The sequence below is a fragment of the Ziziphus jujuba genome, chromosome 1 (genome assembly GCF_031755915.1).
Source record: "Ziziphus jujuba cultivar Dongzao chromosome 1, ASM3175591v1".
Taxonomy (NCBI): domain Eukaryota; kingdom Viridiplantae; phylum Streptophyta; class Magnoliopsida; order Rosales; family Rhamnaceae; genus Ziziphus; species Ziziphus jujuba.
The window spans coordinates 18,808,007-18,832,212 of NC_083379.1; the positions used below are offsets into that span (position 1 = coordinate 18,808,007).

Here is a 24,206-nt window from a genome sequence, read left to right on the forward strand (position 1 = left end):
CAACCAACAAGCATCTACACATCTCCATAATAGTCCTGTTCTTCCTCTCACTAACCCCATTTTGTTGAAGAGTATAGGGAGAGGTCAGCTGATGTTGAATTCCAGCTTCTTTGCATTGCAACTCAAACTTTTGAGCTGTATATTCAGTCTCATTATCAGATCGTATCACCTTGATGCTAAATTTTGCTTGATTTTCTACCATGGCTTTAAAGCTGGTGAAATTCTCAGCAACTTTAGATTTTTGTTTCAGAAAATATACCCAACACATTCTTGAGAAATCATCTATGAAAGTGAGAAAATATCTACTACCGTTGATAGAATTCTCACTCATAGGTCCACATACATCACTATGAATTAATTGAAGCTTTTCAGAGGCTTTCCAAGTGCCTTTCGAAGGGAATGACAACCTTTGTTGCTTACCAAGCTGACACACTTCACACACTTCCAGGTTTTTGCTAACAGCAGGCATATTCTCCACCAATTTCTTTTCATGCATTAGATTTAAGGAGTCATAGTTAAAATGACCAAGTCTTTTATGCCACAACTTAGATTCATCACTAGTTTTGGCATAAAAAACATTATTTTCCTTCTTATTCCACTATACCACAAAGCTTTTATCTTTCATTCTAACATTTAGAATTTCACTTCCATGTTGATCATATATTTTGTAAGACTTATCTTGAAAATTCAAAGAATATCCATTTTCAAGCATTTGTCCCACACTTAACTAGCTTTGATTAATTTCGGGTACATATAACACATTTGAAATGAGTTTAGTACCTGTTGAAGTTTCCACAGCTACTTCTCCTTTGCCTTGAACTTGAATAAAATCTCCATTTCCTATTTGCACTTTGGAAACAAAGCTTCTATCCAAGGTCTTGAAGAGATGAGCATCATGAGTCATATGTTGAGTGCAGCCACTATCCACCAACCAAGCTTCTTTGCTGCCGTTTTCTACATAACATGTAGCAACAAACAGTCTTTCCTCACTTTGCCGTGCTTCATCAGCAACTTGTACTTGGTGTGCTTGTTGCACTGGTCCTCTTATGTTTTTGCAAACTTTTTCAATATGTCCTAGTTGTTTGCAAACTCTACATTGAACATTTAGCCTAAACCAACAATATTTTTCAAGATGGTTGTCCTTTTTGCAAGCGCACTTCGTAAACTTCTTTCTTTCACATTCTCTGCTTGTACCAGCACTATGTTTTCCTTTGACATTACTTCCTCCACCTTGCTGCTTCCTTTGATTATTGTTTGCTGGAGCCTTACCTTTTTGTAATGCTAAAAAAGCACTTTTTGAGGTTTTTTCTTGTCTTATAGATCTTCTTTGTTCAGTTGCTTATTCAGTTGCTTGTAAAGCATTAACAAGCTCTGACAAAGAAATATGATTTAGGTCTCTTGACTCCTCCAAGGATGATATCTTTGCTTCGAACTTTTCTGGTAAGATGACCAGCACTTTCTCCACCACTCTTCTATCTCCTAGCTCCTCTTCAAGAATTCTGATCTGGTTTACTACCTTCATAAGTTTGTCAATAAAGTCTTTTACTAGCTCAGAATCCTTCATTCTTAAAGTTTCGAACTCCCTCCTTAAGTTCAAAACCTGCATTTGTCTTGTTTTTGCACTTCCCTGTAACTCTTCTTTTAGCTTGTCCCAGACCTCTTTAGCTGTAGTGCAAGCCATAATTTTGGTGAACATCACTTCTGAAACACCAGCATGTAAGGCAGATAAAGCCTTAAACTTTTTAGCAACCTCCTCACTATGTTGCTTTATTTGAACGATAGTGGGATTTGTTGTCAAAGGGGGAGGATTTCTTTCGGTCTCTACTACTTCCCATAAGTCAAAAGCTTAAAGGTAAGCTTTCATTTTTATAGACCACATGGCATAATTTTCTCCAGAAAATATAGGAGGTGATGGAGCAGAAAAATGAGTTGAAGCCATTTAGAAAGAAAGGAAAGGTAAAAGGAAGGTTCCTTGTATTTTTGCTATTTCACTCACAGCCCCTCTAAGATCATTAGAGCTCTGATACCATTTGTTGGATTTTTGGAACAAAAAACACAGCAAAAACGAAAGAGAAAGAAGCTTAAACTGGTGTGGTCACTCCACCCTCGTTCATTATGGACATAACATATATCCACAAGTTTTCAGAAACAGCAAACCACCTAATTTTCACCTACTACTGCGGTAATCATATTACCAAAAGACAAGCCATCCTTTGGCTACCTAATACAACAGTGTTTTTATCAAAAACAGAAAGTACAGTAACAAATTATTACAAAGCAACTTATGATAGCAACAAAAGTGACATTACACTAACACACCGAAACTAAAAATGTCAGATTTCACCGAGAAGAGCCCATCCATTGTGTGCTCGGGAGACATATAGCCACTACACATAGCCAATGAAATGGAACGAGTTATTGATAGGGATAGTTGAATTTAGAAATGGAAACTCTCAAGAGTGTAGCTTGCTATGTTACTCACTATGTTCCCACTACACTTCTTGTATTTGCTTCGGTCTGATCTTTACCAAATATTCTTGCCATTCCAAAGTCTGATATCTTTGGGGTTAATTCTTCATCAAGTAGGATATTACTTGCTTTGAGATCTCTATGAATAATTCAGAATCTGGAATCCTGGTGAAGATAAAGAAGCCCTCGAGCAATTCCACAAATAATGTTGAAGCGCTTTTCCCATTCCAATAAAGACTTCTTTGCTCTGTCTATTAGAATATTTGATTAATATTCATAATAGTTGATTTTACAAAAACTAAAAATGTAATAAAACATGTAGCATAGTTAACTGAAGTGACTTACTGAACAAAATGGAATCTAGGCTTTTATGTTCCATGTACTCATATACCAAAATCTTCTCATCCATCTCAATGCAGCAACCGAGCAATCGAACAAGATTTCTATGTTGGAGCCTTGCAATCAATCTAACTTCGGTTTTGAATTCTTCAATGCCTTGCCCAGAATTCTTTGACAGCCTTTTCACAGCTATTTCTTTTCCTTCTATCAGCATACCCTGGTTTACCATACATGAATCTGTCAGGCGACCATTACTGGGATTATGGATATAATGTCTTAGTTATATTGTAGTGAATGTAAAAAAAACAAAAAAAAAAACATTTACCTTATACACACTGCCAAAACGACCTTGTCCTAGCTTGTATGCATTAGAAAAGTTGTCTGTAGCCATTACTAAGGTACCATAATCGAACAATGGCAACTCTAGCTCATCTTGATCCCTTTCACTCGAGTATTCCCTCTTTGAAATAACCAGATCATTCAACAAGAAATCCTGGCTTCTTTCTTGGGGACCTATTTTAGAACCAACCATAATACTTACTATAAAGAGATTATTCATTGTTGAACAACTTTAATTGAAAGACATTTTTTTTTGGGTACCTTTAGGCTCCGTTTTTCTTTCCCACAATTTTCCTATAGCCTTCCTCTTCCATATGAAAAAGAGTCCTGACAGCAAAACGAAGACACCAACCGAGATTCCTATAATTACAAGTAGTCGTTCTGTCTTCTCAGAATCATCTGAAAATGAACAGATTTTATAACGGGTTATGTCATGAAGAGGTCCATAAATACTACTTGGTTTTCTTGAGATAAGAGGATATCAACCTAGTCAGAGGTACCAATAAAATCATGAAACAATCAACAAATGCTACTTGGTTTTCTTTAGATCACAGTATATGAACTTAGGCAGAGGTATCAATAACATCGCAAGAAAAACACCATGAGGATATTTATAAAATTCAAATGCTGCATTTTTCATCAAGTATAATGTACATTTGGCCTGTTGATTATAAGTGTGAATTACTACCTCATCAAAAGGGAAACTATGAAAAGTCTAATGTATGATAATGAAAGCAGCTATTGTTGTATGATAATGCATCAATTTGCAATGGGGTATAATTTTGAGATTACAAACATATGTTTGCCCATAAAAGCAATATAACAATTGAATTTTGAATGAAATTTCTCTTGTATAACAAAGGGAAAATGTTTTATATGCATATAAATGTTAGCATTTGTTTTCTTTGGCTGTGTGTGTATGCGTGTGAGTTTCCCTTAAAAAAATTCCAGTTTTCAGATTTGGCATTGTAGCAAAATGCAATAAAATGCATTTACTATCGTCTACCAGACTACCACCATGTTATTTTGTAAAAATAAAAAAGAGATTTTGTAACTTATGCATAGTAAATACTTAAAATTGAAAAAGAAACTTTGTTGGTTTCGTCAATCTTACTATTGTTTCATTGAAGCCTAAATAGATATGAAAAGGATGCGAAAAAACCAATTGTTCCACTTTTTTTTTTTTTTTTGGGTGATAAATCCTCGATTTTAATATGAATAATGTACCAAAGACCCAAAAACCAATTACATAAAACCTTCTTACAAATGGCTAAACTGTGGGCTTTTTTTGTTTTTGTTTTTTGGGTTGGGGGATAAAGACTAAATTATGGAATTTGAAAAGGCAATGAACCAAACAGAGATTGTATTTTGACTTCATTTTGGTGAGAACTCAAAGATTTTGAATTTGAAAGGACATTCATCAAAGAAAGCAAACAAATTGTAGATATAGAAGGATACCTAACTCACCGGCAAGCGGACCACGAACTTTGTCTCAGAAGAATCCAATTTATTTGACAATTTTGAACTTTTGGGTACTACCAAAAGGTGATGAATATTTTTATTTTTATTTTTTTTTTTCCTTGGTAAATAAATGGCTATGAAGTCTAGCAACTTAAAAGGCTATGACATGAGCCAATTATTACGGCTACCTACCTTCTGTTGCTAATTACTTTTTTTTTTTTTTTTGTGGTTTTAACTAATGCTATAAAGTGTTGAGTCTGAGTATTCAACCAAAAAAAAAAAAAAAAAAAAAAAGGTGCTGCGTTTGAATGCATTGTCACAATGGCATATGCATCAATTGTTATCATGAATCAACATTAATTAGGCTTATCAAAGATAAAAAGAAAAAGAAAAGAAGAAAAAAGAACATTAATTAGGCTTTAATTTTTTTTTGTTTTTTGGGGTAAATAAACGGCTATGAAGGTTAGCGACTTAAAAGGGTCTATGGCATGAGCCAATTACTACGGCTACCTACCCTCTGCTAAAGACTAATGCTATAAAGCGTTGAGTCGAGTATTCACCAAAAGAAAAGGTGCTGAGTTTGAATACACAGTCACAATGGCATATGCATTAATTGATGCCAACGTTAATTAGGCTTAACAAAAATAAGAAGAAAAAGAAAAAAGAAAAAACTAACATTATTGTCTTCTTTCTTTTTAAGCTTCCTATATAAATTATATATTATTTTTATGCTCCTCATCCTTGCTACCATTTTGTATATTATATTTTTACATAATATTTTCCAATAATGCATGCCAAAAGCATTTCTAGGATCTTAATCACTAATTTACATATGTTTAAACATAATTATTATTTAAATAGAAACAAATGAGCATTATCATTGAAAACTGTAATTGGACATCTTGAATTAGACAAAGACAGTGCACCAAAACTCAAAATTGTAGGGAAAAATCTCGGATGAAACAATATATACAGAATTTGCCTTAATCTTTCCTTCATATACAAAAAATGTAGTTAATATAACTACCTAGCATCCAATACTGTGACTGTAACTTGGTTCACAGTGCACGATTCTTCTTGTTTGCTGGATGATGAATCAGTTTCAGCAGGATTCCTTCCAAGACAAAACCCAGGGTTCTTAGGGTGTGGCATTGTTGCACTTTCACTACTCAGCATCAAAACTACAGAGGACATGGTAGGCCTGTCTTCTGAATGCTCTTGGACGCATAGCAGGCCAACTTGTATGCATCTTAAGGCTTCGGAAGCCGAGTATGAATCACCCACAGACGAATCTACAAGTTCCAACCCCTTTCCTTCTTTCCATAGCTTCCATGCCTGAATCATTTCAAGATAAAACATGACTATTCCCATGCAAGAAATATGAACAAGAAAATGACTAGATATGATCTTTTGTTCTTACAAATGCCAGCAAGTTCAGTTCATTGTTCGAATAATAAAATCCCCTGTTCTTTTTGCCACTGATAATCTCCAAAACAAGAACACCGAAACTAAAAACATCAGATTTCACTGAGAAGAGCCCATCCATTGCGTATTCGGGAGACATATAGCCACTGCACATAGCCAACGAAATGGAACGAGTTATTGATAGGGATAGTTGAATTTAGAAATGGAAGCTCTCAGGTGTGTAGCTTGCTATGTTACTCACTATGTTCCCACTACTCTTCTTGTATTTGCTTCGGTCTGATCTTTACCAAATATTCTTGCCATTCCAAAGTCTGATATCTTTGGGGTTAATTCTCCATCAAGTAGGATATTACTTGCTTTGAGATCTCTATGAATAATTCGGAATCTGGAATCCTGGTGAAGATAAAGAAGCCCTCGAGCAATTCCACAAATAATGTTGAAGCGCTTTTCCCATTCCAATAGAGACTTCTTTGCTTTGTCTATTAGAATATTTGATTAATATTCATAATAGTTGATTTTACAAAAACTGAAAATGTAATAAAACATGTAGCATAGTTAACTGAAGTGACTTACTGAACAAAACGGAATCTAGGCTTTTATGTTCCATGTACTCATATACCAACATCTTCTCATCCATCTCAATGCAGCAACCGAGCAATCGAACAAGATTTCTATGTTGGAGCCTTGCAATCAATCTAACTTCGGTTTTGAATTCTTCAATGCCTTGCCCAGAATTCTTTGACAGCCTCTTCACAGCTATTTCTTTTCCTTCTACCAGCACACCCTGGTTTATCATACATGAATCTGTCAGGCAACCATCACTGGGTTTATGGATATAATGTCTCAGTTCTATTGTAGTGAATTTTTAAAAAAACGTTTACCTTGTACACACTGCCAAAACCACCTTGTCCTAGTTTATATGCATCAGAAAAGTTGTCTGTAGCTATTACTAAGGTACCATAATCGAACAATGGCAATTCTAGCTCATCTTCATCCCTTTCACCCGAGTATTCCCTCTTTGAGATAACCACATCATTCAACAGGAAATCCTGACTTCTTTCTTGGGGACCTATTTTAGAACCAACCATAATACTTACTATAAAGAGATTATTCATTATTGAACAACTTTAATTGAAAGACATTTTTTTTTGGGTACCTTTAGGCTCCGTTTTTCTTTCCCACAATTTTCCTATAGCCTTCCTCTTCCATATGAAAAAGAGTCCTGACAGCAAAACGAAGACACCAATCGAGATTCCTATAATTACAAGTAGCCGTTCTGTCTTCTCAGAATCATCTGAAAATGAACAGATTTTATAACGGGTTATGTCATGAAGAGGTCCATAAATACTACTTGGTTTTCTTGAGATCAGAGGATATCAACCTAGTCAGAGGTACCAATAAAATCATGAAACAATCAACAAATGCTACTTGGTTTTCTTTAGATCACAGTATATGAACTTAGGCAGAGGTATCAATAACATCGCAAGAAAAACACCATGAGGATATTTATAAAATTCAAATGCTGCATTTTTCATCAAGTATAATGTACATTTGGCCTGTTGATTATAAGTGTTAATTACTACCTCATCAAAAGGGAAACTATGAAAAGTCTAATGTATGATAATGAAAGCAGCTATTGTTGTATGATAATGCATCAATTTGTAATGGGGTATAATTTTGAGATTACAAACATATGTTTGCCCATAAAAGCAATATAACAATTGAATTTTGAATGAAATTTCTCTTGTATAACAAAGGGAAAATGTTTTATATGCATATAAATGTTAGCATTTGTTTTCTTTGGCTGTGTGTGTATGCGTGTGTGTTTTCCTTAAAAAATTTCCAGTTTTCAGATTTGGCATTGTAGCAAAATCCAATAAAATGCATTTACTATCGTCCTCCAGGCTACCGCCGTGCTATTTTATAAAAATAAAAAGGGATTTTGTAATTTATGCTTAGTAAATACTTAAAAATGAAAAGAAACTTTGTTGATTTCGTCAATCTTACTATTGTTTAATTGAAGCCTAAATATATATGAAAAGGATACGAAAAAACCAATTTTATTATTTCTTTTTTTTTGGGTGATAAATCCTCAATTTTAATATGCATATTGTACCAAAGACCTAAAAAGCAATTACATACAACCTTGTTATAAATGGGTAAATTATGGATTTTTTATTTTATTTTATTTTTTTATAAAGACTAAATTATGGAAATTGAAAAGGCAATGAACCAAACACAGATTGTATTTTGACTTCATTTTGGTGAGAACTCAAAGATTTTGAATTTGAAAGGACATTCATTAAAGAAGCAAACAAATTGCAGATACAGAAGGATACCTAACTCATCGGCAAGCGGACCCCGAAGTTTGTCTCAGAAGAATCCAATTTATTTGACAATTTTGAACTTTTGGGTACTACCAAAAGGCGATGAATATATATATATATATATATATTCCTTGGTAAATAAATGGCTATGAAGATTAGCAACTTAAAAGGCTATGACATAAGCCAATTATTACGGCTACCTACCTTCAGTTGCCAAGCACCTTTTTTTGTTTTTTTAACTAATGCTATAAAGTGTTGAGTCTGAGTATTCACTAAAAAAAGAAACCAAAAAAAAAAAAAAAAAAAAATGTGCTGCGTTTGAATGCATTATCACAATGGCATATGCATCAATTGTTATCATGAATCGACATTAATTAGGCTTATCAAAAATAAAAAGAAAAAGAAAAGAAGAAAAAATAACATTAATTAGGCTTTTTTTTCTTTTTCTTTTTTTCTTTTGGGTAAATAAACGGCTATGTAGGTTAGCTACTCAAAAGGGTCTATGGCATGAGCCAATTACTACGGCTACCTACCCTCTGCTAAATACTAATGCTATAAAGCGTTGAGTCGAGTATTCACCAAAAAAAAAGGTGCTGAATTTGAATACACAGTCACAATGGCATATGCATTAATTGATGCCACCGTTAATTAGGCTTAACAAAAATAAGAAGAAAAAGAAAAAAGAAAAAACTAACATTAATTTGTCCTTGTCACTCCCAACCTCCAATGGCCAACCTTAACAAGTCGTTCATCTTTACTTCTTATGATAATCAATACTATATATCTACTTTATTTAGATACGATCCTGTGCTTTCCGTTATCCATTTTTAAAAGTTTAGTGCAGTTTTAATGTTAATTGACAGAATAGTAAACGAATGATGAAAAATTAACATAATAGATAATTGAAATTTAAATAAATTAATAGGATAAATCAAAAAATTAGTAAACAAATTGGTACTAAAAAAATCATAGTAATATATATTAATCAATATCACCGCATAAAATTAGAAGGGAAAAAGAAAGGGAAAAAAAAATACATGTAGATATTGAATTGATCCCACTAACAGAAAGTTTTTTTTTTTTTTTTTTTAATTTAATTTTTTAAATGATTTAGCATAGGAAAAGGAACCATAAAGAAAGAGAGTGACAAAAAGATGAAAAGAAAAAAAAGACATATAATATTCAAAACTTTTCAAGTAACAGAAGGTATTGATCGACCCGGATTTGGTGGATTATATAAAGTGGACCCAACATGACAAAACAGTGAACTGAATCACTGATTATGTTCATAATATGATATATAAAGCAAGCCTCTAAAAATTTTAAGCAAAAATAAATAAACAAATAAAAGCAAGCTTCTAAAAATTAATCAGAGATCAATGTTTTTTCTGTGAAAAAAAAGATTTTGGATATATATAATAATATAAAATTCATCTTTTTTTAAATAAAAAGTAATTAATAATCTGGTTATGGAGGTCTAATTTGGTAAAGATTTGGGTGGAGCCAACATATAATCATATAAAATTAATCTTTTTTTTAAAGTAAAAGTAATTAATAATCCAGTTATGCAGGTCTAATTTGGTAAAAGAATAAGTGGAGCCAACAGAATTGCTGTTCCGCCACAAATATTTAACTGTCTGACAGAGATACGGGTGGCTTTTTTCCAAACTTAAGAGAAAGGTTAAAAGGATTACAGGGTGTGGCCCAGGACACCTACACAAAGTCAAAAGTGTCGGCTCATGGAAAATACCGTCCCTTTTATAATTCAGGACCCATGTGGCCGTCCAAGAAAGCAGTCTAAAACCATCCAAAAAGCATTTTGAGTTGGTACTGGTCCAAATCAAACGTTTAATATCCTTGAAACCCCAAATTAAAAATAAAATTCCTTTAACAACCCAAAGTAGTACCATTACCAATTACCATGTCACGCAACCATTTCAGGCAGGACAGAGTGAAACTTTAATTTCACACCGATTAACTTTCTCAAATATCACAGACACCTCTATCCATCAACCCAACCCCCATTGCCCATCTTTAGATCACATGGGACCCGCATATGCGAAGCTGGCACTACCTTATAAACCGCGTGTTGCATATGCAAACAGCCTGTAGGTTTTAAGCTAAATCTTTACCACACAGGTTAGCTATGTGCCATTTCTGAGTTTTCATATGGGGATCTTTTTATTCCATATTTAATGTTTCCATCTAATTTTGGAAAATAGTTTCTTCCGTGTGTTTGCTCACTTTTTCGTGTGCTACATATTTTAAATATGATATTTATATATTATTTGCCTACCTATTTTATTATGATAAAAGATTGGTGAATTTTCTCCTAATAAAAGATTACAAACATATCGTGGGAACAATTTAATTTTATTGTCAAAATGATTAATGATCTAAGCATTATCAAAATCAAGAAATTGCATCATTCTAATTATACTCGGTAAAAAGTTGGCGTGGAAATACTAATACTAATACCAATAATAATAAGCATGATGATGCAAAATTTGGGATAAAAAATAGAGAGTACCTAATTCTGAAGCCGCCAACCTAACGTACAGAAGTTGACCACCTTCGGCATAATTCCTCAAGTCCATAAGCTCACCGGTCCACATGACACAGCCTGATCCTCCATCTGAAATGTTGGCATTGGAATAGGCAGTACAAGAACAATTCTCCGTACACTTCTTTCTACATTGTTCCAGATTCATAGTCCTGTCAACGAATGCTGTGGTGGACTCTGGCAATTTCATGTTCTTCATGGCCAAGAACTTGTCTTTCGAACATTCCAACTCTGTTTTCCTAACGCACCCACCAGACCCATCTCTCAGGGTATACCAATTATACAGATTGCTCGGCTCAAACCCTCTCAGACATTGACAAACCGGCGATGCGTTTGCGTCGCAGATACCATATGGACCGCACTCTCTGTAATCGTCGCATTGATCTTTTGTTGCGTACCAGAATAGATTCCATGTTTTAGAGCTTTCGATCCACGTCCAACGTTGTAGATTCCCGGAGGAATTCACAATCAAACGGGAAATCAAAGAAGTATCGTTTATGATATAAGAGTAATATACCTCGTCTTTGTTCGATACAAAGATAAACTCTATATCGTCCGAAGGGGACATTTCCGGTACGCCACTAAATCTCACTCCGTTCCAAGGGCCACTTCGGTATTTAATAACCTGTTTGTTTCGAAGGAAAACTTCAGGGAATCCATGGTAATCTAGCTTGAAAGAAAAATCTCCGGTGGAAGGATCATCTACGCTTTTCCATGCCGTTATGTGCCTCTCCAAACCCGTCGTTAAGTCCCACCCAAGCTTCATACCCGGTAACAAAGTGTTTGTTGGATAATCAAAGCTCTGCCACAGGAACGTTTCTGGGTTGCTCCCGTTTTCTTCTTTTAGGACCAAATTTCCGGAATCTAAAAGCTGCACAACTGGGTTGGTAGCTTGGGTTTGATTGGATGACCATGTGATGCTTCCGGCAGGGTCCAGGAGGACGAGGTTTCCTTGATCTCCAATCTTGAGAGTTGCAGATGGCTTAGAAAGTGGGGTGTCTCTGTTTGCCACCCAAACGACTGTGTCTTTCATGTTCTTGTACCATATTCCCAAATACCAACCAGAGCTGCCTTGAAACAAACCCAGCTCAAAGACATCTCTGGCTGAGACAAGGGTTTCGTTGTCTCTGAGTGGTTGATTTGCGGATAGAGTTTGTAGAGATGCTGCAATTGGGAAGAGATAAAGTAAAATGAGGAATAGAGTGGTGAAACAATGGCGCTTTGTTGAAACTCTCATTGTTCACTCTCTGTGTTGTCTCTGTGAAAGCATATTAGGTGATTAGGTTTCTTCTTATTGAACACATTTGTTGGTGTTTGATAGGCAAAATGAGGAAAACAGAGCCAAATGACCTCTATTTTCTTCCTTTCTTGTTTTGTCAGTGATAAAGCCGATCCAAATTGACCAAAAAAGGACAAAATAAATACATATTAAACTGGTATGGGCTTGAATAAATTTGGGCTTGTGAAAAAGGTTTTTTCTTTTTTTCTTTTTTGTTTTTTGGTCGTAAATAAAAAAGGGTTGGAATGGTTGAAACGCATTGCAATCCTGATTCTTGAATGATGGACCCACACGCACCTGATGTTTGTGAATGAGATTTGGAATGATGGGCTCACCCGCACCTGATATTTGTTAATGGGGTTTGGTATGTCAGAAAATAGAAAATCATCTTTAGACTACTTTGCCTCGTTGACGTTTGTCACCAAAACTGTCATTCTCGTTCTCTGTTGAGCACCAAAATTAGGCTTTATAATTTACTAGCGTTAATTAAACACTAGTTAAAATTTATTAAATATCTTAAATAATTATAAATTTAAAAAATAATAATAATAATAATACTAATAAAAACTAACACACACCAAAAACATAGATAAGTAAATTGCATATGAAAAAAAAAAAAATCATATTACGAAACAAAGATTAAAAAAAAAAAAAAAAAAAAAAAACTACTATGTCATCAGGAGGCGACTAACGAGGCCCACTTGTCAATTCACTAAACGAGTCTTTGTTAAAAAATGGGCAGGTGGGTGAAACTGCGAAAGCAAGCCAACTTCCAAGTCAGAAGTCCTCTTTTTTTTTTTTAATTTTATTTTTTTTCCGATGTTTTTTGGCAATGTTTGGTTTCTTTTTTTTTTTTTTTTTTTTTTTGGGGTAATGAAATGTTTGGTTTCTGTTGAATCTAAGAGAATAACAATCCCTTTATTCCAGTCAACATATAAAATAGCCAAATTTGAATGGTCTCAGATAATATTTTTCTAGATAATTTTTTCCTGCAAAGTTGATGGAACGCTAATTCGTTGTTTAATCTTAAAGCAAAATAGCATATCATGAGCCAATCAAATTTTATTTGCTTAAATATATTGTGGGCTTATTTTACTTAAGGTCAATGGAATTGATTGGTATCGCAAAAATGTAAGAGGTAGGGGGCGGCCTATCCTTCTCATTATATTTAAGATGACTGGACTCCATTAAGTTTAAAAGGTATGCACGACCCGACAGACACTAGAATTTATATTGGAGGCCAATCATAAAGACGTATTCAATCCCTCCTTCCTCATCATATTATATATATAGATATACACATATATATGGAGTATTATATATATATATATATATATACGAAAATTTTATAATGAGGACGATCCACATGAGGATTACAGTATTAGTGATGGTTTTTCTTAGTATTAACGACGGTTTTTTAAAAAATCGTCACCAATACTATGAAAAATCGTCACCAATATTGTGGTCCGCATGAGGACCGTCCGCACCATAAACGAATTGTATATATATATATATATATATATCAATGAATAAATATTGGACTCTGTAAATGTATGCATATATATGTATGAAGCTTCTTAAATATATCTCCATCTCCACATTTGTGGATCCGCACGATAGACTCTCTCCATATGTATATATATAAGAAGCTTCTTAAATATCTCCAGCTCCACGTTTATTATGCCTTTCCCATATGGTTTGACATGCATATTCATCCCAAGTACATATTCGTTTTGGCCATCAAAAGATATATATATATATATATATATATATATATATTCTTTATACTTTCTAACCCTTGTTCATCTATTGCCAATGTTCTAAAAGACGTGACTAGGCGTCGCTTTGGCATGCATAGGCCTCGTCTTGGTATGCCTAGACTCTAGATTTGGAGAAAATGTCCCATCTTAGGGCAAGGTTGTAAAAAGATGGTCAGCGTTGTGTTTACCATCTAATATACGCCTTGGTGCCATGAGGCATGAGCCTTTTTCATCAATTTTTTTTTTTTTAAAGGTTAAATTTTCTTTTTTAAATTAAAATCAATTTATAATGAATTAGAAAAATAAAATTGAAAAATTGAATAAAAAAGAAAAGAAACCAAAAATAATTATTAAAAAATATTGGAAAAAATATTTGATAAAATCCTTAGAAATTTGCATCAGACGGTTCCTTTTTTTTTTAAAAGAAAAGAAATTAATAAATTATAATAATTAGACTGCACACAAAAATCAATAGAAAGCATTGCTTTACTTTATATATCAAATAAATAATAATAATAATAATAATAATAATAAAGCATTGCTTACCGTTTCCGCCGGGGTTGTTCGCAATTAACCACAAGATAAGATCTAGAATATAAATACATAATGTTTCCTTACAATACATGTTCACATTTACGGTTAAAGGAAAGAAATATTAGTGTCCTTGAAGAAACCAGACCTCTGTAAGCAATAGAGTAACTTTTTCCTGTATGAATTAAAAATAAAGGACAAAGTCAAGGGACAATTTGATATATGGTAGTAATATAAAATTGGCTTCTAGATTTTATTGTATATCAATATAATAATAATAATAATAATAATTGCCAATTTATAATAATCAGGGTACCCCTGTTTTAAATATTTTAGTGCATGCCTGGCTAGCCTCTCTCTATTCTTTTTCACTTATCGGACATTCTACCATTCATTCTCTTTGACATTTAGAAATCATTTATATAATCGCGCATTCATCTTTGAAAAATGCCAATCAAACACAATAATCAACATAATCTTATATTTATATATCACACATTAATCTTTGGAAAATGTCAACAGCAAGATGATAGTCAACATATGTTGGTCATGATCACAAAAAAAGATAATGGTCAGAGGCCTGAAATTGATATTTTATTGACCTGACAAAATGTCTATTGAAAATGTTTCAGTTATCATAATCGTTTGGCTTTGAATATATATATATATATATATATATATATATATTTTTTTTTTTTTTTGTGTGCTTTGGAAAGAGGGTTTTAAAACAAAAACACCCGAAGGAAGGCAAGAGCCTACAAAAGGGAGTTGGCTGAAGTGCCACTCTCCTGGGGTTACAAAGGAGGAAAAGATGTTAGGTAGGGAATCTTCGTGCAGGGTACCAGTTGTGCCTTTTTATGGCACCAATTACATACAAAATGAGCCAAAAAATTTTCTTTCCTAGGGGCCCGTGTAAAAATCATTTCCTAGAACTTGCTTTTTTGTTGGAGAATATGTGATAGGACACCTTCTGCCACCCAGAATTTGAAGATCTTAGTTGTTGAGTTTGAGGATTACATTCTTGGTGTCTGACTTACATCACACCTTCGTCCAGCCTTCTTCTTTAGCTAAAATCAAACCCTGTAATACCCCAAAGGCTTCGGCCAGATCTGGAACATCTGTCTGAAGTTGAACAAACTTTATTTTTATCACTTTGCCCGTGTAATCCCTGCCAACTACTCGATAAACCTGACTCCATTTTTGACAGTAGCATCCGAGTTAATTTTAATAAACTGTAAAGATGGCTTCCTCCAAATACGCCCGTTGGTCTTTAGAGTCAAGTTTTCACGGTACACCGTTTCCTACACATAGGATTAGTTCAAATTGGAATCAAACCTCTTACAAAATTAGGAACCAATTCATCCATACTACTATGTCTTAGAGATGCCAGTTTCAAAAACTTTAATGAAGGTGTCTTTGGAGTCGTAGAAACCAGTTTATGTAATGGTCCTGTTCATTTTGACTATTATCTAAATTCTCCAGTCAGTTTAACAGATCCATGCATATTAAAAGTCTTAACTCTTAATCTAAAAACTTCGGGTTATAACTTCGATGAAGATCGTCAACCCTTAGCCTTAATTTACAGAATCCATTATAAAGTCTCAGAAACTAATATGAACTTTAAAGCTAAATAAAATACAAAATGCTAAAGGTCATACCATGTTAATCTAGAGTCAATACCAAGATTTAAACATAAAAATCCCTAAAATGATCAAATGGTCAGATGTCAATTTACCCTCTGATTGGGTATTAACTGATGTCTGAAGTCCAACCCCTATTCAAAATATTTTAACCAACACTAAGTTCATCTCATAGTCTGAAGATGGATCAGTAAGAATCACCTTTGATAGACAACCTGGATCTAATCAACATTCAGGAGAAACCTCCTCAAGACGGTCTCTTAATAAACCAATCATAAAATCAATCTCTTCTGATAATATGTCTATAAGAGATCAAGAAATTGAAAAAGATTTACAAAGAATTAAAATCCAAGAATTAGAACACCAACTACACAAATTAAGATTAGAAAATGAAATTAAAAATCTCAAATTAAAATCAATTCACCACACTGGACAAGTTAGTCAACCTTGTTACAGTGATGAAGAAATACAATCAATACAATCACCCACAGCCTCAGATTTTATAGATCACCAATTAGACACACTAAGTACACCCTTTAAACCACATTGGAAACAATTAAATCAAGAAATAATGTCCGCTAAAAATCATGATAGATTAATAAAATATAGACAATCACACACTAGAGAACAGAAAGAACATATTTGGCAAAGTTGGAAACAGTTAATGTTACAACTTAAATTTGATATACAATTTTTCGATTTTCTCAAAAAATATTATTATCCATTAAAAAATTTAAAAACTTTAGCAAAAGAAAAATGGATTAAATCAGATCAATCAACAATTCTATCTAGTCACCCCCCAATTGAAAAAATAATCATTCCCCATTTAAATAATCAAATCATAGCCTCACCATTTGAAACTTTCACACATGAAAGCAAAGATTTAATTAATGAAATTCGAAAAGTTATTGAACAAAATAATTACACAAATCAAAGTATTATTACAGTAGGCAAACAACTAGATAAAATAGAAACCAAAATTGATAATTCCTCTAAAGAAGAAATTAAACCCCAACCACTTATAAAATTTTCAGATATTACAAAAATTCCAACCCTTCCCAATAAAACAAATCAACTTCGTCAACTCTTAAAAGAATTACAATTAAAAACTTCCAATTCCAAAAATGAAGCCTCCTCTTCCAATCTTGCTACTCTTAACAATAAACATTCATCTGATACAGAATCAATCAATCTTCATTAGATAATCATATTAATAGACTTAAAAATCAAAAACCATGATTTAATACCTTTAAACAATGGAATAATAAACCCTTACCTCCAGAATTTCAAGAATCAACTCCTAAAAATCAATTCTCTGTCAGTTCTGATAAATTATATGAATGGAATATAGATGGATTAAAAGAACAAGAAATATTAAACAAATTACATCACATGTCCATGGTTGCTAATAGCTATTTTACTAATCAAAACCTTCCCCAATCTGAAATTGTTGAATTATTAGTCACAGGTTTTACCGGTACTTTACACTACTGGTGGGAAAAACATTTAACAGATCAATCTAAATCAGAAATCATTTATGCTAATAAATTAGATGAAGAAGGATTCCCAATATTTAATGAATCAATTGGTCAAGGTGTCCTAGATGGTGTCAATACCTTGTTAGCCACAATAATCAGACATTTTATAGGAACTCCTACAGCTATCACCGAACGAATCTATAGTCAATTAACCAATTTACACTGTCCAACTCTTAGTGATTTCGAATGGTATATACAAACATTTACCACTGGAATCATGATGAGAGACGATAGTAATCAACCCTTTTGGAAAGAAAAATTTATTAATGGTTTACCCCAATTATTTGCTAGAAAAATCAGAAATGTCCTAAGTAATGATAGTGGTCACATAGACTACGATTCATTAACCTATGGAGATATAGTTTCATTAATCAAAAAAGAAGGATTAAAGATATGTACTGATATGAAAATAGACAATCAACTAAATAATGATAAAAGAAAAACTAAATACGAATTAGGAAACTTTTTGTCAACAATATGATTTATCTACAATAGCACCCTCTAGGAGAAACAAAATCAATATTCCAATCATTACAAAACCAATAAGTTTACTAAACCCAATTATGATAAATTCTACAAATTAAGTAAACATAAAAAAGATTCAAAAGATAAAACTAAAATTAAATGTTTTAAATGTAATAAATTTGGTCATTTTGTTAATGAATGCAAAGTTAAGCAAACAATCAAACAATTAGAAATACCAGAAGATCAAAAATAAAACTTAATCAATGTCTTCGGAATTCACAACATAGATAGTGAACATAGTGAAAACAATATTTACACTGAATCAAGTTATGACGAATCAAGTATTCACTCTGAATCCACTAGTGACAATCCAGAAGTACTGGAGTTTAACTTCGACGGATCTGGAGTGCGGTTTACGAAGTGGGAATTCGCACTCATTAGTGGCTTAAAGTTTTGTAGGTACCCTTCAATGTATGATATGCAAATTTCCAAAGGAAATGAGCTGCGCATGAGGTTGCTAGATGGCAGGACTAACTTGAAACCGCCCGAACTGGAATGACTATTCAAGGATACACTTTTTGTGGATGATTGAGATGCTGTAAGAATTGCGTTACTATATTTCTTAGTTCATGGTGTACTCGGAATGGATCCGAAGGTTCAAATAAATAAAAAATTCATTGATTTGGTTGCTAATATCGAGGTATTTAATTCCTACCCTTGGGGCATTCTGAGCTACAAAGAGACGATCAACTCATTCCACAATGCATTCCAGCATAGAGGACGTGCAGCAAAGAATAAATCACAGTATTATGACCTAAAAGGTTTTCTATTGGCGTTTCAGGTACGGTAATATATTTAATACATGTAGCGTTTACTTAAAAATTATATTTAATAACCTATAATTTATATTTTGTAGTTGTGGGGGTTTGAAGCAATCCCTGATTTTGGTAACCAATTTGCCGACCGGTTGGAAACCCATTATCTGAGGATCCTTGGATGGCATACTACAAGGCAACCGAACCATTTTGCTGTCCATAATTGGTTCACCTAAAATAGCAATGTAAGGCAAAATTTTTTTAGACTACATGGTACGACTACATTCAAGTTACATTACCATAGTCAGTTTCCAAATTTACTTTTTTTTCCTTTCTTCATTTCATGTAGTATGTTGTGCACTGGAGGTTAGATGCTACCGATGAGGAGAAGACTATGGATTACTGGAGAACAATAGCAGTTAACATACATGAAGTTCGCTACACGTCACCTCCACTTGTAGCACCAATAGTTGGCGCTAAAGATGTCGGCGTTAAAGATGTCGGTGCTAAAGATGCATCCAAAGCTGAGGAGCATTCTAGTAGCCCTCTAGATGCTAATTTCAGGGTATGCAATTGTTACTTGCATGCAAATTTGTATTTCATATGTTGTACTAATATATGTTGACTTATGTTTTGGATATTGATATTGATTAGCTTGCTTGCTTGGAGGCAAAATTTGATGAATTAAATAAAGAGATGGCAGCGTTAAGGAAGATGCTTAGTTCTATTATTGACCAACAAAAGCATCAGGTATCATTTAGACAACTTAGTATACTTTACTTTAGTGCTTCAGCATTATTAAATTATATATTGTAATTCAGCAATTATTTGTTGTTAGAGTTTGGGAACTGCAAAATAACCATTGTGTTTTGCAGGCCGAACATCATACGCACAACCATTCACCGTCATCTTCGGTTCGACCATCATCCCCTGTGGCACCATCATTTGGAGAGCAAGCCGAAGAATTTGATGCACCCATAGACGGTTCCAATGGTAGGAAGGAGGATGATGATTGTACTACACCGTTTAAGCATATCGTACCTGGAGGACCCTATGTGGAGGATTCCTGGGCTTTGGTGCCATATCGGCCTTTGCATTTCAGGTGGGATATCGATGCTTCAGCTGACAGTCCACATCATGACCAATCAGCTAAGATTGAGGTGGAAGATCGGATGCATAATGTTGGTGATACAAGCCGATTCAGTAGAGTTTACACTAGTCACATCACATCATCTCTCTGTACACCGATCCGTGTAAAAAGAAGGTCAAATTTAATCTTAATCAACATATTGATGCATCGAAGGAGAGGGCGTTCAATGAGTGGTATAGGGTGGCACCGAAGGAAGCAACCGTGTGTACATCTTATATGATGGTGGGAAAGAAATTTTTTGCTGAGCTACTTACCTCTGAAGGATGGTTGAATTCCGATGTAAGCTATATGCTTTATGTTCATGTAAAATCATTGTGTTCCTACGTTTGGAATGATGTTTTATTTATCACCTCGCACTTGTTACTTATTTCCTTTAATGTGGTTTTGCAGCATATTGACACTATTTTGTATTTCATACGAAAAAGGCGGTTTGAGAATGAGAAGATGTTCACCAACACCTATGCCATATTAGAATGAGAAGATGTTCACCAACACCTGTGCCATATTAGACGTGTTATTTTGGGTAAGATGATGGGATGTTACTGCGTTGCTTAATGTTATATTGTTGATATTTTATATTGTATATATTTCATTATTTGGTAGTCATCCATCAAAGGGCATCATCCCATATGGAGGGCATCTCGTAGCACATATTCATGTGATGCGACCCTTTGTAGCTATGTGCATGGGAAGTCACCCAAACCTAGCGTGTCGTGGCAGACATGTGATTATGTAAGTCCCTACATATATTTAAAAAAATTCTCACTAAGTTTCCCATTTTGTGGATAATGAGGTTATGTTCTAATTTGCAGGTGTACATCCCTGTCAACAATGGAGGCGCGCATTGGTTGGCAGTATGTGTGGACTTGAAGGCTCGACATATTGATTTATACAATCCAAATATGGGAAATAAATATGTCTAGAATAAAGAGTTGAAGAATACAGAATGCCTTACGTATTATGCTGCCTTACCTATTGAGGGATGGGGGATATTACGAGAAGAATCCGGACGTGCCTCCCACTTTAGATCCATTCACGATGACCATGATCAAAGATGCACCCCACCAAGATAATGGGTATGAATGTGTTGTCATTTCAAACAACTTCTATTGCTGCTGTTTTATTGTGGTTACGTGTGAAAATACACCTGGTTGGTTTTCATTAATGCTAATCATTAATGCTATTCTGCAGGGGTGATTGTGGCGTCTACACTTTGAAATTTATTGAATACAAGAGTAGTGAGGAGAATCCTTCATTTGGCCCGCAAGACATTATGTTTTTCAGAAAAAAAATATGCTGTTGATTTGTACTTTAATAAACTTTCAATGTAGATCGTATGTTTAATGTTATGACACTCTATACTAATGTTATCTTAATATGCTGAACCTATCTTTAGTAATGATAACCGTTGAAAAAAAAAAAAAAAAGAGAAAAGAAGACCCTCGGTTGTGGTAAAAATTAAAGCAAAGATGATTACCGATGGTGCATCGATAATTCTCGATTCATTATCGGTAATTACAGAAACGCTTTTGGTAATATGAATTAACATTTTTTTTTTCTCCAAATACTCAGTTAATGGGGTGTTTTCTGCAATAACATGCAAATTATACATTCATCAATACCCCCAAATGTTCCAAAAACGTTCTCCAATTGGCAAAAAATTTTAATTACCGAAGGTTTCGTCGGTAATTACCGAAACCCCTATGGCAATCACATTTTACCAATTTTTTGGGCCCCACAAGTCCCATAATGTGTGTTGAATGCAAAAACATGCAAAATATGGATTCAAAAATTATCCTAAGGAAAGAAAATCCCAAAATTGCTTAAAAATTACTCAAATTTTCTAAAAAAAATACGATGACTGTACACTTTCGGTAATTCCCGATGAAACCGTCGGTAACAAACACATACCCTCTGGAAAAATTACCAAAGGTTTCATCGGTAATTACCGAAACCCCTATGGTAATCACCTTTTACCAATTTTTTGGGCCCCACAAGTCCCATAATGTGTGTTGAATGCAAAAACATGCAAAATATGGATTCTAAAATTCTCCTAAGGAGAGAAAATCACAAAATTGCTTTAAAATTTCTCAAATTGGCCAAAAAAATACGATGACCGTACACTTTCAGTAATTCCCGATGAAACCGTCGGTAACCAACACATACCCTCTGGAAAAATTACCGAAGGTTTCGTTGGTAATTACCGAAACCCCTATGGTAATCACATTTTACCAATTTTTTGGGCCCCACAAGTCCCATAATGTGTGTTCAATGCAAAAACATGCAAAATATGGATTCTAAAATTATCCTAAGGAGAGAAAATTCCAAAATTGCTTAAAAATTTCTCAAATTGGCCAAAAAATTACGATGACTGTGGACCTTCGGTAATTTTCCAAAGGGTATATGTTGGTTACCGACGGTTTCATCGGGAGTTATCGAAAGTGTATAGTCATCGTATTTTTTTGGCCAATTTGAGAAATTTTTAAGCAATTTTGTGATTTTCTCTCCTTAGGATAATTTTAGAATCCATATTTTGCATGTATTTGCATTCAACACACATTATGGGACTTGTGGGGCCCAAAAAATTGGTAAAATGTGATTATCATAAGGGTTTCGGTAATTACCGACGAAACCTTCGGTAATTTTTCTAGAGGGTATATGTTGGATACCGACGTTTTCATCAGGAATTACCGAAAGTGTACAGTCATCGTATTTTATTTGCCAATTTGAGAAATTTTTAAGCAATTTTGGGATTTTCTGCTCTTAGGATAATTTTAGAATCCATATTCTGCATGTTTTTGCATTTAACACACATTATGGGACTTGTGGGGCCCAAAACATTGGTAAAATATGATTACCATAGGGGTTTCGGTTACAGACGAAACCTTCGGTAATTTTTCCAGAGGGTATATGTTGGTTACCGACGTTTTCATCGGGAATTACCGAAAGTGTACAGTCATTGTATTTTTTTTGCCAATTTGAGAAAATTTTAAGCAATTTTGGGATTTTCTGTTCTTAGGATAATTTTAGAATCCATATTCTACATGTTTTTGCATTTAACACACATTATGGGACTTGTGGGGCCCAAAAAATTGGTAAAATATGATTACCATAGGGGTTTCAGTAATTACCGATGAAACCTTCGGTAATTTTTGAATCAAAAACAAATTGAACGTTGTCATTTTTTAATGCCGTTTGATCACTTACTTTGTCAGAATTTATCATTAATAATGCTACATTTAGCATGTTATTGGTTGGAACACACATGATTGAAGTTGCCAGATGGAATTGTGGTGATTCTTTTACGACGGTGTACAAATATCAATTACCGATGATGCATCGGTCATTACCATTGGGCAGTAATATCATCCATGCAATAGCAAGAAACATACAAACAACTGAACCAAAAACTGAACACGGAATGATATGTTATCAAAACAATACGACAGATGAATTTGACAACAAAAGAACACATAAAGCCAACGTCTATTATGCCAAAACACATGTTACGCGGTTGAGCAACTAATTGCATTCCTGACTACATTGCATACACATGCATACCGCATAACATGGCCCCATTGTCTGAATATAGCATCACGCGATTGATGGGCCTTCGTGTCAGTGGTGCTGTTGGTTGGTAGTGCTATCAAGAGGTACGGCGGCGGAGCATGATCGGCTGCTGTGACCAACCTGTTTGCACCTCCCGCATCTATATTGATGACGCTCCTCTCCTTGAGATTGAATCCTCTTCTTTCTCGATCTTCTTGACTGTTTGCCAATTTGAGGTGGAAGTACAACCTGGTTTATGACATCATCTGGAGCATGCCACTGACATTTATCTCCAAGTGGATATATGGTTTCCGAATATGCATCACGGAGTGAGTCAACTGAGTAATGCGCCGAGCAAAGGAAATATGGAGAAATATGTCGATGCTTACATGCTGCAATTGCATGGACACAAGGAAATCCATCAATGTCAAATTCCTTGCATGAGCACGTCTTATTTTCTAAGTTAACAACTCCAACGAACATGCCATGGCCAACAACTTGAAACTCATATAAGTTCATTGGCATAACACGTAAGCCTCTGCCATTATTTGAGCGC

At 34.2% G+C, this 24,206-nt stretch overlaps 1 protein-coding gene and 1 pseudogene across 1 annotated transcript; both read right to left on the minus strand.

Moving 5' to 3' along the window:
* Positions 1-2,104: 2,104 nt before the first annotated feature.
* On the minus strand, positions 2,105-3,840 carry LOC132799569 (receptor-like serine/threonine-protein kinase SD1-8; annotated as a pseudogene).
* Positions 3,841-5,441: 1,601 nt separating this feature from the next.
* On the minus strand, positions 5,442-12,297 carry LOC107421707 (receptor-like serine/threonine-protein kinase SD1-8). Its single transcript, XM_016031002.4, has 7 exons — positions 10,891-12,297; positions 7,190-7,327; positions 6,915-7,102; positions 6,607-6,817; positions 6,275-6,512; positions 6,029-6,179; positions 5,442-5,943 (listed from the first exon to the last, which is right to left on the minus strand). Exons 1-7 carry the CDS (start codon positions 12,158-12,160, stop codon positions 5,632-5,634), a joined length of 2,508 nt encoding a protein of 835 aa, XP_015886488.3. The 5' UTR covers positions 12,161-12,297; the 3' UTR covers positions 5,442-5,631.
* Positions 12,298-24,206: the final 11,909 nt, after the last annotated feature.

Coding starts and splice junctions, on each gene's coding strand:
- LOC107421707 (XM_016031002.4), bottom strand. CDS start 12,160: ATGAGAGTTTCAACAAAGCGCCATTGTTTCACCACTCTATTCCTCATT. Junction 7,103..7,189: donor AAGAAAAACGGAGCCTAAAG/GTACCCAAAAAA, acceptor GTTCTAAAATAG/GTCCCCAAGAAAGAAGTCAG. Junction 5,944..6,028: donor AACTGAACTTGCTGGCATTT/GTAAGAACAAAA, acceptor GAAATGATTCAG/GCATGGAAGCTATGGAAAGA.